The sequence below is a fragment of the Denticeps clupeoides genome, chromosome 3 (assembly GCF_900700375.1).
Source record: "Denticeps clupeoides chromosome 3, fDenClu1.1, whole genome shotgun sequence".
Taxonomy (NCBI): Eukaryota; Metazoa; Chordata; class Actinopteri; order Clupeiformes; family Denticipitidae; genus Denticeps; species Denticeps clupeoides.
This window is the reverse complement of record NC_041709.1, coordinates 23,243,919-23,256,890: the sequence shown is the minus strand read 5'-3', so window position 1 is coordinate 23,256,890 and position 12,972 is coordinate 23,243,919. Positions and strand designations below refer to the sequence as shown.

Sequence of the window (12,972 nt, the reverse complement as noted above, 5' to 3'; positions counted from 1 at the left end):
TTGACTTTCTGTGTCGTGATCCAGAGGTTTGAAGTGCAGGTTCATGACAAGACGCAGTTCCGTTTTTTACAAAGTGCACAGCAAACCAAGGTGTAGGTACATGTACCTCATATGATTCAGTGAATTATTTAACTTAGTTTTTTTTTATTTTTTGCAACATTTAGAGAACAGATTGACTGTTTACCGGACTGCCCCGCCCTCAGTGCATGTTCCATTCTGGTCTCATTACCTCCTCATTGCCTGTATCAGAGGGTGCCTCGCTATAGACAGATTTCTATAGAAGTCTTTTCACTAGAATGTAGATAATACAGCAAAAAGCACAGGAGAGTTTACACACTTTCCATTGAAAACATTATATTGAAGATGATGTATGATTATATATTATATATTATATAATAAATGAACGAAGAAGCAAACAGTTAGGGTCATATTTTTGAGTTGCTACATTGCAACTCATTAACATCACGATGTTTCACCAGTTTCCCCATCAGAAGGCTTGAATTAAAACGCTGCTAAAGAAGATTCAAGATTCTTTATTTGTCACATGCATAGTTATAGTAGTACAACACGCAGTGAAATGCATCCTGAACCACCCTGTTTTGACTGTGCATAGTTAAGTGAAAGTTATATAATTAAATAAAATAGAATAAGGGACAAAATAAAACAGATCAAAATAAAGGGAGAGTAAGGCTAGTTAAAAAAAAAAAAAGTTGTTGTTGGTAGTGGGCCTGTCACGTTTGTGACATCCACACTTACATAACCTGTGTGCAATGGGTATTAGGAGTGTAGAGAATGGAGGAGATAGCTAGCAGTAGTAGTCACTTTTTTTTAAATCTTTTTCTGTAAATGCAGAAGGCATATTTGATATAACAGAGGTGAACACTCCCCACGTGCTAAATCTATTATAGTGCCATGAAAATAGGGCCCTTAACGTGTTTAAATAGTGCATACAAATAAAATAATACAATCAAGTTATTATTATTATTATTATTATTATTTATATTATTATTGTTGCTACTGCAGTGATGTACTACAAGTAATATTAGTTGAAAGGACGTCTAGCCACTTGACTGTGAATATGGTTTTATGGTCTAGACACATTTAAAAAGTAAAGAATTATATTCATAGGGTTTAAAAGCTCAAATTTTTCTTAATGTTACATGTTCTATTCAAACTGCAGATGTTTATCTGGAGGTTTGAGATAAATTTGAGCTCTGCCTATTAGGGCCATGTTTGTGCAATGAAAGTACTATTTCTCCTTTTCCCAGTGAAGTGGCCCATCAGTCCTTAGTTTACATAGTCTTTACAAGTTCTATTTATAGAATATGGAGCCATAATAAGCTATCTGCTTGTGAAAAGACTCAGCTCTGTGGCGTACCGTGTTGTTAGTCTGTGTAAATCTGTATCGTATTTGCAGTATTTCTATGTATTTGTTTGTTCTGTGTGTGTCTTTGTGGTTTTTTGGCATGCCTTGTCTCCCACTCCCATTCCCCTCTTGGCTCAGGGTCCCATCTCACCCCGTCTAATCGTACAGGGTAACTTGTTCCTCCTCTCAGCAGCGACAGACCTGACAGTGGGGAAGATCTACGCGGCCATGATGATAATGGAGTACTACCGTCAAAGCAAAGCCAAAAAGCTGCAGGCACTGCGTGAGGAGCAGGTACCCATCTCTCCCTCCCTACAACAAACCCTTGGGGAAATAACCCACGACCTCAAGCCAACTTTTTTTTAGCAAGCCTCAAGACCATCAAGCTGTGGAGCCTCTACGATCACTGCTTCACTGTGGAGCTGTGCTAGAAATAACTTACTGTGGCCATGTTTAGCACATTTTGACGGTATAGGGGCATTCGTACTTGAAGGACCATACCTACAGGCAGTGCAGGCTATACAGATTACCAGCATCGGATATTTTTAAAACGATATGTTAACACCCAATTTATAGACTTAAGAGACACGTCGTTAAAACAGAAACAGACTAACAAATGGAGCAATGCCCAAGTACAAGGATTTCTAAACTTGAGAAGTGCTGGAAGCAGCTCAAGGCATCCGTCACGTCATATAATAAATAATAATTAACAGGCTAAAGCAGGACTAGAAAAAAATTAAAGATCACTTTGTTGTATGGTGCGCTTAAATGATGTTCACAGTTCACAGCTAGGGATAACTTGCCTAGTGCCTAGATCCTACAGCTATGTTCTTAGTACTCGTGTAACAGATCTGGGCGAGGTTTAAGGGCAATTGTGTGATAATGTTGATACAGCATGGCCGTTTGTCAGTGCCTTGTCTACATTTTCATGTCTGTCTTGTTAGCTTCTGTCCATCTTCCTGAAGTGTGGAACCCATTTCCTTATACCCATTTGCACCAGAGATGCAATTTATAGGACTGGTGCAAGTAGTCCCACAAATTGGAGGAATGGTCGTTCCTCTGCTTACATGTCATTGGCATCTGGGTTTCCATGCAGTTTGTGTTCTGCGGTGGTCCCACATGAGGATAGTCACCTTCTTCTTCTGTTGCCAACTGACCACTCTGTTCCCGTGTCTACAAGTATCTGTGTGTTTCTACCTGAACATCTGTTGTCTGTGGCGTTGTTGTCTCATTGTATTGTTTATGACCCCATATCTACTTGTACTTCTACTCCTCTTTCCTCCTGGTTAATGTGCGAGTTTGACTTATCCACATTTGTGGTTGATAGGTTAAACACAACATTGACTGTTTCTGAACATTTCTGCCATTAATTCTTCTCCTCTCCTGTGTGTTTTGAGATGTTCAGTTGAAAATGTCAGTGTAACCTTTGGGCTGCCACAGTGAATTGCAAAAAGAAATAACCTACAATCCCCTTTAATCTATGCAGTGGCTTGTCCAAAGAGTTGCTCACTTTGCTGGTCATTGACCAGTATGGGGTTGGAATAGAAAGTGCACCTTGTGGTTTCCAAGCCATGGAGGGTCCAACTCTACTCTTCTGATTCCCTTCCACCAACCAATCACCAACAACCTTTCCTAACTATATGGTGGCTGTTGGTGTGAGACTCACCCCCCACCTTCCCCTGTGTTCCATGAGTGTGTCTGATCCCAGCCACAGGCCATGTTATATCTCACACAGAACCGAACGCCATTAATGTTTCAGCGCATGGAGCCCTCCCCAAACCAGGAAGGGGGACAAGGTGTCAATGGCCTCCCCCAGAATCAACAGGAGCCAACCAAAAGCCTGTAAGTAAAACTTACAAAAAAATTATTATTTAAAGAATGATTTGGTCAGTTAAATACACTATTGTTCTGATTTCTTCTTAAGAATGACGCCATAATTTTCGAGTTTACAAAGTAGATAAATGGTTTTCCCTGGGTAAAAAAAGGAAAATGATCCAAACCAATGTTAACCTTCTTTCAGTATTTGTTGTGACCTCTTGTCTGTACTGGCAGTAACTGAATCTGGGCATTTCTAGTAAATGCAGCTCAGTCCTGGACATTTAGTCCATTCCTCCTGTCTGTTGGATAAGGTCACTTTTACGTTGTCACTCCCAAACATGCTCTTGTATGATAAGTTTGATCTTGAGCTGCATTTTCCTTTAGAATACAGAGCAATGACCCAGATCCCTTAAAACAAACCAAAAAATTGGTACTGTCATGTTTCACATATGAGTCAAGGTTATTTATATAACACAAAGTTTCTCATTCTACTTTTGTGGGTCCCCTTTATATGCTTTGAGGACTTGTGTGAAGATTTAATGGTATTTTACGTCATATTTATCAAGAAATCTGGACAAATATAAAATGTACATAAACCATCAAGCATCACATTGTACTCTCGCTCACTGTACACAGATGCATTATTGCTTCCTTTTACAGTTATTTCTTTTTGCGGAATTTGTGATATTGTGATCCATGTCTCTGAACAGACCTCCCAACAGTAGCATACCTGAAAGCCAGTCCTGGGTGACAACAAAAGCCCAGGAGATGTTCCAAAACACAGGCAGTTGGAGCCCTGAAAGGCCTTATCCCGACAACGTCCATGACAACCGCCACAACCCACAGGTGACACATCCACATGCACACTCAAAGACAAGTGAGACTGGCAGCCATTAAATGTTTTATTATGCCACCATAGGCATAAGTACGCCCAAACATGGTTCCATTTGTGTATAGGTCAATAATTGCCATATTGCTCTTACATTGCCTTGAACTCTTTTGCCTGACATGGGTCAATTTCTTTCCTCTTAGTTCCTGTTTTTCATTGCACATTTTGGGTCTACTTTTGTGGCTTTTCCCATTTGTCATGTCATCATCCCAGCAAGCAGAAGATGACCACCCTCCACGGACATTTACTGGATGTTTGTAACATCCCCAACTGGTCCCCAAAACAATGTTCTCTGATGGAGGTCAGGACATGACTGGCATCCGTAAAAAAAGTCTCATTTGGTTAATGTGAGATGTTCTGAATTAGAATTAAATTGAACCCTCTGTTAACTTTTGCACTCTCATTGGTTCTTCAGAGTTTGTTCCCATTTTGTGTCAGTGGGACATTTCATGTTACATTTACATATTTAGATGGAGAATATTAAGCAGATGCTGTTGTCCGGAGCAACATGCAACAGTGCGTCATCAGTGATCTTAATACCTTCAAACATAGGTTTAAATCAACCACAGCTGTTCATACCACCAAGCAGAGAACCTTAAATAAAAAAATGTGTCAAAAGTACAGTTAAGAGTATACCGAATAGTATTTTTTATATAATCTAAAAGTTAGGTATAGTTAGTCTTGTAGATACTCCTTGAAAATGCGTAGAGACTCGACCGTTCAAATGACAATGGGAACTGAAAAGATTCTGGATGCAGGTCTTGCTCTTTTGATGAGAAAAAGCTCAAGTCAAGAAGTGCTTGATGGTTGAGATAGTTCCAAGAGATAAAAAGGATCCAGTCCTTTCATCACCTTGAAGGCAAGAGTTAGTGTTAACAACAGCCAGTGTAGGTTTCACAGCAGAGGTGTAGAGTAGAGCTGTAGGTGTAAAGTAAAGGTGTCTTCACAGGGAGTCCAGCTTGTAGAGAGTTGCATTAGTCCAGTGTAGAGATGACCGGGGACCAAACCAGTGTCTGAGTAGCATTGGTTTTAATGAAATTTAGCTTGAGGTGGTGGGAATGCATCCAAGCCATGCAGTGTGATATGAGCGGTACAGATTTGTTGGATATCATGGGGAAATCAGAGAATTAGCTGAGTATCATCTGTGTAACAGTGGTAGGAGAATCCATGTGAGACTATGATATCTCTCAGTGATCTAGTGTATAAGGAGAAGAGGAGTCTAGCAGAAATTCAGTAGAATCCAAGGTTTTACTGTGTCAAAGACTGAAAGAATGAGAACTGAAGACAGGTTGGCAAATCAAGCTGCATGTGGTTCCTCTGGGACAGCTAGTAGTGTAGTTTCTGTAGAATGTGCAGCTTTGAATCCAGACTGGTAAGTCATTTTGTCCATTATGGGACAGAAATGAATTTACCTCGTCAATAAAGAGCTCATTCCAGGCCTTGGGAAAAAAATGGCAGAAGAGAAATCGATCTGTAGTTTTTGACATCTGAGGAGTAAAGGGACTGTTTTGTTAAGGTTAGCAACAGCACAATAGACTGTTTTGGTCAGGATTTCAGGATTTTTTTTGTATCCTCTGGACTTTTAGTCCATAGTGGTAGACACTTGGATATGGTCCATCTCAAGATGACAAGCTATCCTCAGTAATAATGTGTTGTATAATATGTTGTCAAATCTGCTATTACTGTCAATTGTAGTATTATTCATAAAATGACTATTATTACCCTGTGACCCACAATATTCTCCCAACGTACCTGCAAAGTTCTTGGATCAAAAAGGGAATCCATTCCCAAAGACGATTAGGGAACATTTGGAGAGGACCTTTAGGGGATGTTAGTTTGTTTGCTGGGTTAGTTTGGTCCATCAGTTCTATCTGTCCAAACCTTGTACACCCCATGAAACACACATTTTGAAACCCTGAAGCAGACTGGGTTCTTGCTGTCTTTCCTGCAGACGGTAGAGATGAGGGAGTTTACGGGGCAGGACGGTTACTCGGACACTGAGCCCTGTCACCCAATGGAAGGGCATGGTCGGACCAACTCCATGCCCCGTCTCTCAGCAGACAACCAAGTGAGCACTTTCATCTCACATGCTCCTTCCCCATGGCCCATAAACCTGGGTATTCCTCCCCTGTTGCTTTTCCCCTTTTTCCTTTTCCTCTTGTTTCTCATAAGATCATGTTACAATACCTGAAAGATCTTGATTAGCCCGCCTTAATATTCAACCTTGATTCAAACAGTAGCCCCTGTTTGCAGTGTTAAGAGCCATCACTCCAATTCTCCATCACTCCAAACAGGCTCATGTCATGTTAAGGCACTGTTACAGGGCTGGTCAAACAATAGGAGGATAAATGGTCCATCACACATCACTGCAACCTTTTCATATCACTTCCCTGAGTGTGTGTTTGTCCTGTGTCAGGACCCCACATATCCATTACCTCTTAGCTCACTTCCAATAAGCCTTGGTGTGTCTGGTCTATGTCTGGGATGGGGTGTTGGAACACAACCACTGAATATGACCATGATTGCATTTTCAAGAATTCCTTCTAAATACTGCCATCTTTCTGAATACATGCATACCGTGCACACACACACACAGTATACACTGACATATTTTCATCCTTTGGTCTAAGCTCAGCACCTGCATGTTGTGTGTATCAGCTTAGCTTTTAATTTACTTACACTCTTCCTACTGCAATGGTACATCACCTACAAATGCTTGGGAAGCAGTCCTGCTGGTCTCTGCTGGTCTGGTGTTGATTTTGGCTTATGCCATCATAGCTGTACTGGTCTACTGCATTTGAAGCTTGTCCACTCCCAAACAATGCTGGTCCACCAGTGAGTTCCTGTTGTGTCAAACATATATATATATATATATATATATATATATATATTTGTATATATATTTGTATATAATTCACTGCAAATGGAATATAATTTGCTATTGTCATCATCAAAGGCTTCATTGATTAATCACTTCATGAGATTTACATGAGTGAATGATAAGAAATTGTTCAGCATGAACTGCCAGGACTGTTGGAAACAGTCACTGTTGTCCAACTTAAGGTGGTGCAGAGAAGTCAAAAGCTGCCTGATTTGGAAACACTCAAGGGTTCAACTTTTTGTTTTATACATAACCTCACATGTTTTATACATAACATTTACATTTACATTTACAGCATTTATCAGACGCCCTTATCCAGAGCGACTTACAATCAGTAGTTACAGGGACAGTCCCCCTGGAGCAACTTGGGGTTAAGTGTCTTGCTCAGGGACACAATGGTAGTAAGTGGGGTTTGAACCTGGGTCTTCTGGTTCACAGGCGAGTGTGTTACCCACTAGGCTACGACAACCCTAATGTAAAACATGCAAGACCCATAAATCAGTAGGTGTGTCCAAACCCCAGAAATACTTAGCTAGCGAGCTAGTTCAGCTAGTTACAGTGTATTTTCTAGCTGCGTAGCATGGGTTTTAATTAGTCTACATATGCAATTATGCAGAAAAACAGCTGAGTGGAAAGTCATTTTTAGGGAATGTTTCGAATAATTACAGAATCGACTAGACGGGAAAGACTGCACCCTGAAACTGAACTCAGTGCAAGAAAGAGTGGGCTGGTTGACTGGTAAAGCGGTGCATAGTGTCTGCATGGTGTGTTTCTGGGGGCTCGTGGTGTGTGGTGGTCCATGTTCTCTCTCACCACTCACTGTAACACTCCTCTGCCCTCCAGAGTTTGTGCTCTGCAGCGGTAAGTGTGAAGGTGTCTCTTTGCCCTTCTTTTTTCCTGGTCCCTTCCCAGCGCCGCCTCTCTGCTCTCCAACCTTTAGTGTGCATATGCTCTAAATGATAATGGCCTTCTTCCCTTTTCTCTTTCTCTCTCCCTTTCTCTTGTCTTTTTCTTTTTGGCTCTTTTCTGTTGTTCTCCTCTCCTCCACCTTGTGTGTGTCTGTTCTCCTCCCTCTGCTCTGCCGTGTGGTGTGTGGCTTTGTGTGTTTTGCTCTGCGCCGTGTCTGTGTGCCCGTCCCACAGCGACGGAGAACCAGGCCACGTGGAAATAACCTCAGTGTATGTACCTTGTCTCTCTTGATCTCCTCCTCCTTCTTTAGCACTCTGTGCCTCTTGCTCGCTCTCCAGGTTCCTTCTCCTTAGTCCTTGTAGGAATGTCCGCGTCTCTCTGCTTGTGTCTACCCTGTTGCCATTGCTCACATCTTCGTTCTTCTTCTTCAATCTCTCTGAACCTCTACTGCCGCCCCAGTTCCTCCTGTGTTTGCCGTTTTGTTGGACATTGAAAGTGTTACAGCATTGCTTTGTAGGGACGGCATGAGCTGCAGGACCAGTGGGAGAAAGCGCAGAGCTGTTACCGTGGTGACATGTAATGTCTGTGATGCTGGGTGCATGACATTTCCACCTTCCCGGAATGGAAGGCAACAAGTATGTTGGCAGTTGTGCCGTGGAGTGTGGTCTGTTATGGCAAGGCATGTGGCATACTGTTCCAGTGCTTGAGTCGTTCCAGCGTGCATGTGAAGGCCGGGAGAGAGTATGAAAATGCAAAGTGCATGTTAATCAAAGCAGTTCTGAGACACAGGGGTGGAAATATCGGTGGCGAGGGCAAACGGTTTCAGCCACCATGAATGCACATCCTCTCCCACCTACAACACAGACTTGTCGGAAGGATTGTTGATTTAATTAGCATTCAGCACTGACATGATTTTTTTTTCAATGTGTTTATATCACCCAACATTTAAATGTCATATGTGATGTCCTAATCATTCAGATGATCTTTTGTTTAATGCTCTCTGGAATATGTCCACAAAGACTTAAAGCTCAATCAGAAATGTTCTCGATCAGGCACATCCACAGTGCTTTCTTAGATAACATTGCAGGTTAGCGTCTATTTACACTGAAATAGAAGAACGAGGGCAAGGGTTTTCTTTGTGCTAAAATGCAAAATACATGTTTTAAAGAAATATGTATTTCTTTAATGCTGTAAATGACAGTAATGTTGACATTTACAGCATTTATCAGACGCCCTTATCCAGAGCGACTTACAACCAGTAGTTACAGGGACAGTCCTCCCTGGAGCATATTAGGGTTAAGTGTCTTGCTCAAGGACACAATGGTAGTAAGTGGGATTTGAACCTGGGTCTCTCTGGTTCATAGGCGAGTGTGTTACCCACTAGGCTACTACCACCCTACCACCTACTTGTTTGATTCTGATTCATTTGAGCCTGATAGGCCAGTTGCCAACTGCAAATTATTAGCTGGGACATTATTTGGGCAGTTGGGAGATGTAAATTTCATTGTTTCCACAGCAGTAGCACTATTTGTGGGGCAGTGGTGGCCTAGTGGGTAAGGAAGTGGCCTCTGTACTGAAGGGTTGTGGGTACAAATCCCAATCTGCCATGGTACAACTGAGGTCCCCTTGAGCAAGGTACCATCCTCACACTCTACTCCCTGGCCGCCTTTCATGGCTGCATACTGCTCACCAAGGGTGATGGGTTAAATAAAGAGGACACATTTGTCCCCATGTACTGTGCTTGCTGTGTATCACAATGACAGAAATGTTAACTTTTTTATACCAAATTAGTAGACTTTGACTTAATTGACCTTTTCGCCACCCTAAAGTAGGGTAAAATAAAGACAACACACAGAAAACGCATTTTAAATGTATTCTGAATTATGGCAAGGCAATCAGTATCCTTGTCATTAATACTTTCTTGTAAAATTTTTGCCCAACTCTGAATGGTACCATACCTGTACTGCCACACTACAAAAACGGTTTCAGAACCACAACAGCAAAGTTTGTGATGTAGGCTTGCCCTCCAGATTCTTCAGATCTCATTCCAATCTGTGGCATCTGTGGGATGTGCTGGAAAAGCGAGTCCATCGAGGCATCACCTCACAACAGAGAGGATCTGCTTTGGTATGGCTGATTGGTATATATTAGACAAATGAAGAATACGTTTAATTGAAATTATCAATTAAGCATAAAAAGCCAAACCGCCGAAGCCACGTTTTGGGAAACACTAGACGAGTATAAAGCAAGTGGCCTCTAATGTTCCGGTTTGTATAGGGAAGACATCCGTGATGCATACGTTCAGAAATGTGAGTGTGTTTGAGTGTTATCATCACATGGCAAACTGTTGGAACCTGCATGGCTCTGGAAGTGGCTGAAGGGTATGGGATCGTGGTGGTGGGCTGCTTTTGTGGACTGTCCTGAAAGTGTGTACAGTAGATGGCAGTGAAGGTGCTGCTGGATGCATGTTAGGCATGCTAAACAAGTCTTTCTTTATCATTGTTGGTCTCTCTTTCCATCTCTATCACCTCCCAACTATGTATGTGTCTCTTGTTCTTGCTTCTTTTTTCTGTTCTTGGAGAAAAGATGGAATTGTATTTATGGTTTGGGGTTACTGAGATGTTTTTGGGAATGAGCGAGCATCAGTTGGAATCTGTTTCCTCAAGGTCTCCTTCAGCTCTTTAAAAAAAAAAGAAGAAAGTTCCTTCGTGTGTCCTCTCCTACGTCTTCAACCTCTTTCTGCCTCCCGTTCCACTTTCTTACACAGACCATCACAGACAAAAGTCCTATGCGGCGCTCCACCTCCTCTCTGGTGCAGGGCCATCCAGGGCGAGGAGCCCACCTGGATGACTATTCTCTGGAGAGGGTCGTGCCCGAGGAGGGCGGACCAAGGCACGGGCACCGCCGTCGTGACCGAGAGAGGGACCGTAGCCACTGCACGTCCCAGAGGTCTTTGACCCGCTACACGGACGCAGACACAGGTCAGTGACTTTTCCACATGTCCAGACCACAGCATACACTGGACACACACACACACACACACACACACACACACACACAGATTTATTGTGATACCAGTCGACGGTGGCTGATGTGAATTTGGTGCAGCAGAGGGGTGTATGCCTGGTCTCAGACAATGATCAGGGTCTTCCTCTGTCTACAGACAGCAAGGTAAACTAGATGTACAAATGCTACAAAGTACTAAAAAAACACAAAGACTCCTGCTTGGATGGACGATTCCATTCTGCTTGTGCTTTTTTCTTCAATTGAAAGAATGATGAAACTGTTTAAGTGATGAACACATTACATTTACATTTACAGCATTTATCAGACACCTTTATCCAGAGCGACTTACAATCAGTAGTTACAGGGACAGTCCCCCTGGAGCAACTTAGGGTTAAGTGTCTTGCTCAGGGACACAATGGTAGTTAGCAGGATTCGAACCTGGGTCTTCCGGTTCACAGGCAAGTGTGCTACCCACTAAGCTACTACCACCCTCACATTAGAGATGTGACCAGTCACATGAACTCTTTGAACTCTTGAACTCTTTGCTGTGTCCTCTCTAACATTGACCACCTGGTCACTCTACATAAGGATCATCTACACTGAGGTTTCCAACAGGCTGCAGACTCTTTATTGGTCATGGAGAGTCATCATGGCAACGTCACCTTGCCAGTACTCTGAGTAGAGTCAGTTCAAAAGCATGTGATCTAAACAGAGCATTTGTACATCTAGTTTAACTGAGATCCATCCATCCAAAATAATTATTATGTCTGTTAAAACTGGAAGGTTGTGGTTCTGTTTGTTCCGAACATTCCTCTGCCATACATCCTTCAATCCACCAAGGAGGCAACAATGTCTTATACCAAGATGCAATGGCTTGAACATAAGGTGAATGTCTGTGTGTTATTGTTCAGGTCTTGGCACTGACCTCAGCACCACCACACAGTCAGGTGACCTGCCACCCAAGGAACGGGAGAGGGAGCGTGGGAGAGCAAAGGACCGGCATCACCACCACCACCATCATCACCATCACTCGTCCTCCATGGACAAGGAGCACTATGGTCCAGAGCGGGGAGACTACGGCCACAGGCACCCACACGAACGAGGAGACCGACACTGGTCTCGCTCGCCCAGTGAGGGGCGCAACGGTCACGGGCACAGACAGGTGGGGGCATCAGCAAACTCACACAGACATTTACACGCAGACGTTCCGGCCGTGTTACAGCAGGACAGAGTTAACTTGGTGGTGGTCATCTTTGTAGGCTTATATCAACTGTCCACCAGTTCAGGGTCTGCTGACTTTTCCCCCAACCAAGTCTCTGTTTGTACTTCTTTAATGAGGATGGTTTTCTGACAACTATACAAACTATGTAATAACTTGCCAATTGTGCAAATTCTGACAGGGTACATGCTTACCAGAAATGTCAAATGCAAAATTTCCGCATTTGAACAAAATTAGGTGATATTCCATTGGCCATGACTCTTACTTAACAAAAAATTGAGCAGAAAACCTCTGCTCATATTTTCTCTACCCTTACTAATTAAGAACATTTTCTTCCATAGCAGGTATTGCACAGCTACAATCAGACTACATGGCATCTTCCACAACCTTACGTGTCAAGGAGGGTAGAGAATCTTAAGCACTTTTATTGACATTTCATGGTGTTCAATCTACAAGTGAAGAATAGCTTCATTACAATGAGAGATCTAGGAGAGAGAGAACATACTAATAAAATTTTGGAATGCATCTAGATGCACAGTGAGTACGATATGCAAAGCTAGTATGGACCAGTTGATTTTTCCATTTTGCTTCTTTAGATGAAGTCTTTTTGCGCAATGATGATGAATACCTAATATTGGAGGTATTTTATAACTATTTCACATATGGGAGGGAGCAATTAATTAAATCATTTATGTAACAGTATGTAATATATAAGATAACATCACCAAAACATTGTGGAGAATATCACTAAGACTATTGTACCAGTATCAGGTAATGATTTTATCAAAACCTAATGAGACCATGTCTAGTAGTCAGTGAGCTGAGGTGTCGTCAGAAGTTGGTAAAAATACATATTTCAACCTTCTGAGCTGGGAGCTAGATGC

The 12,972-nt window shown here is 42.3% G+C and overlaps 1 protein-coding gene across 17 annotated transcripts in view; it reads left to right on the top strand.

The window, feature by feature from the left end:
• Positions 1 to 12,972, top strand: part of cacna1ab (calcium channel, voltage-dependent, P/Q type, alpha 1A subunit, b) — an 86,008-nt gene that overhangs the window by 66,431 nt on the left and 6,605 nt on the right. For 5 of the 17 annotated variants that reach the window (XM_028971392.1, XM_028971393.1, XM_028971391.1 and 2 more), the window contains 7 exons: positions 1,557 to 1,660; positions 3,102 to 3,208; positions 3,895 to 4,030; positions 6,025 to 6,141; positions 8,097 to 8,132; positions 10,631 to 10,844; positions 11,781 to 12,031. In XM_028971392.1, coding sequence (XP_028827225.1) covers positions 1,557 to 1,660; positions 3,102 to 3,208; positions 3,895 to 4,030; positions 6,025 to 6,141; positions 8,097 to 8,132; positions 10,631 to 10,844; positions 11,781 to 12,031 — 965 coding nt within the window. The remainder of the gene's footprint in view (positions 1 to 1,556; positions 1,661 to 3,101; positions 3,209 to 3,894; positions 4,031 to 6,024; positions 6,142 to 8,096; positions 8,133 to 10,630; positions 10,845 to 11,780; positions 12,032 to 12,972) is intronic. The other 12 variants (XM_028971396.1, XM_028971399.1, XM_028971398.1 and 9 more) reach the window with 7 other exon arrangements.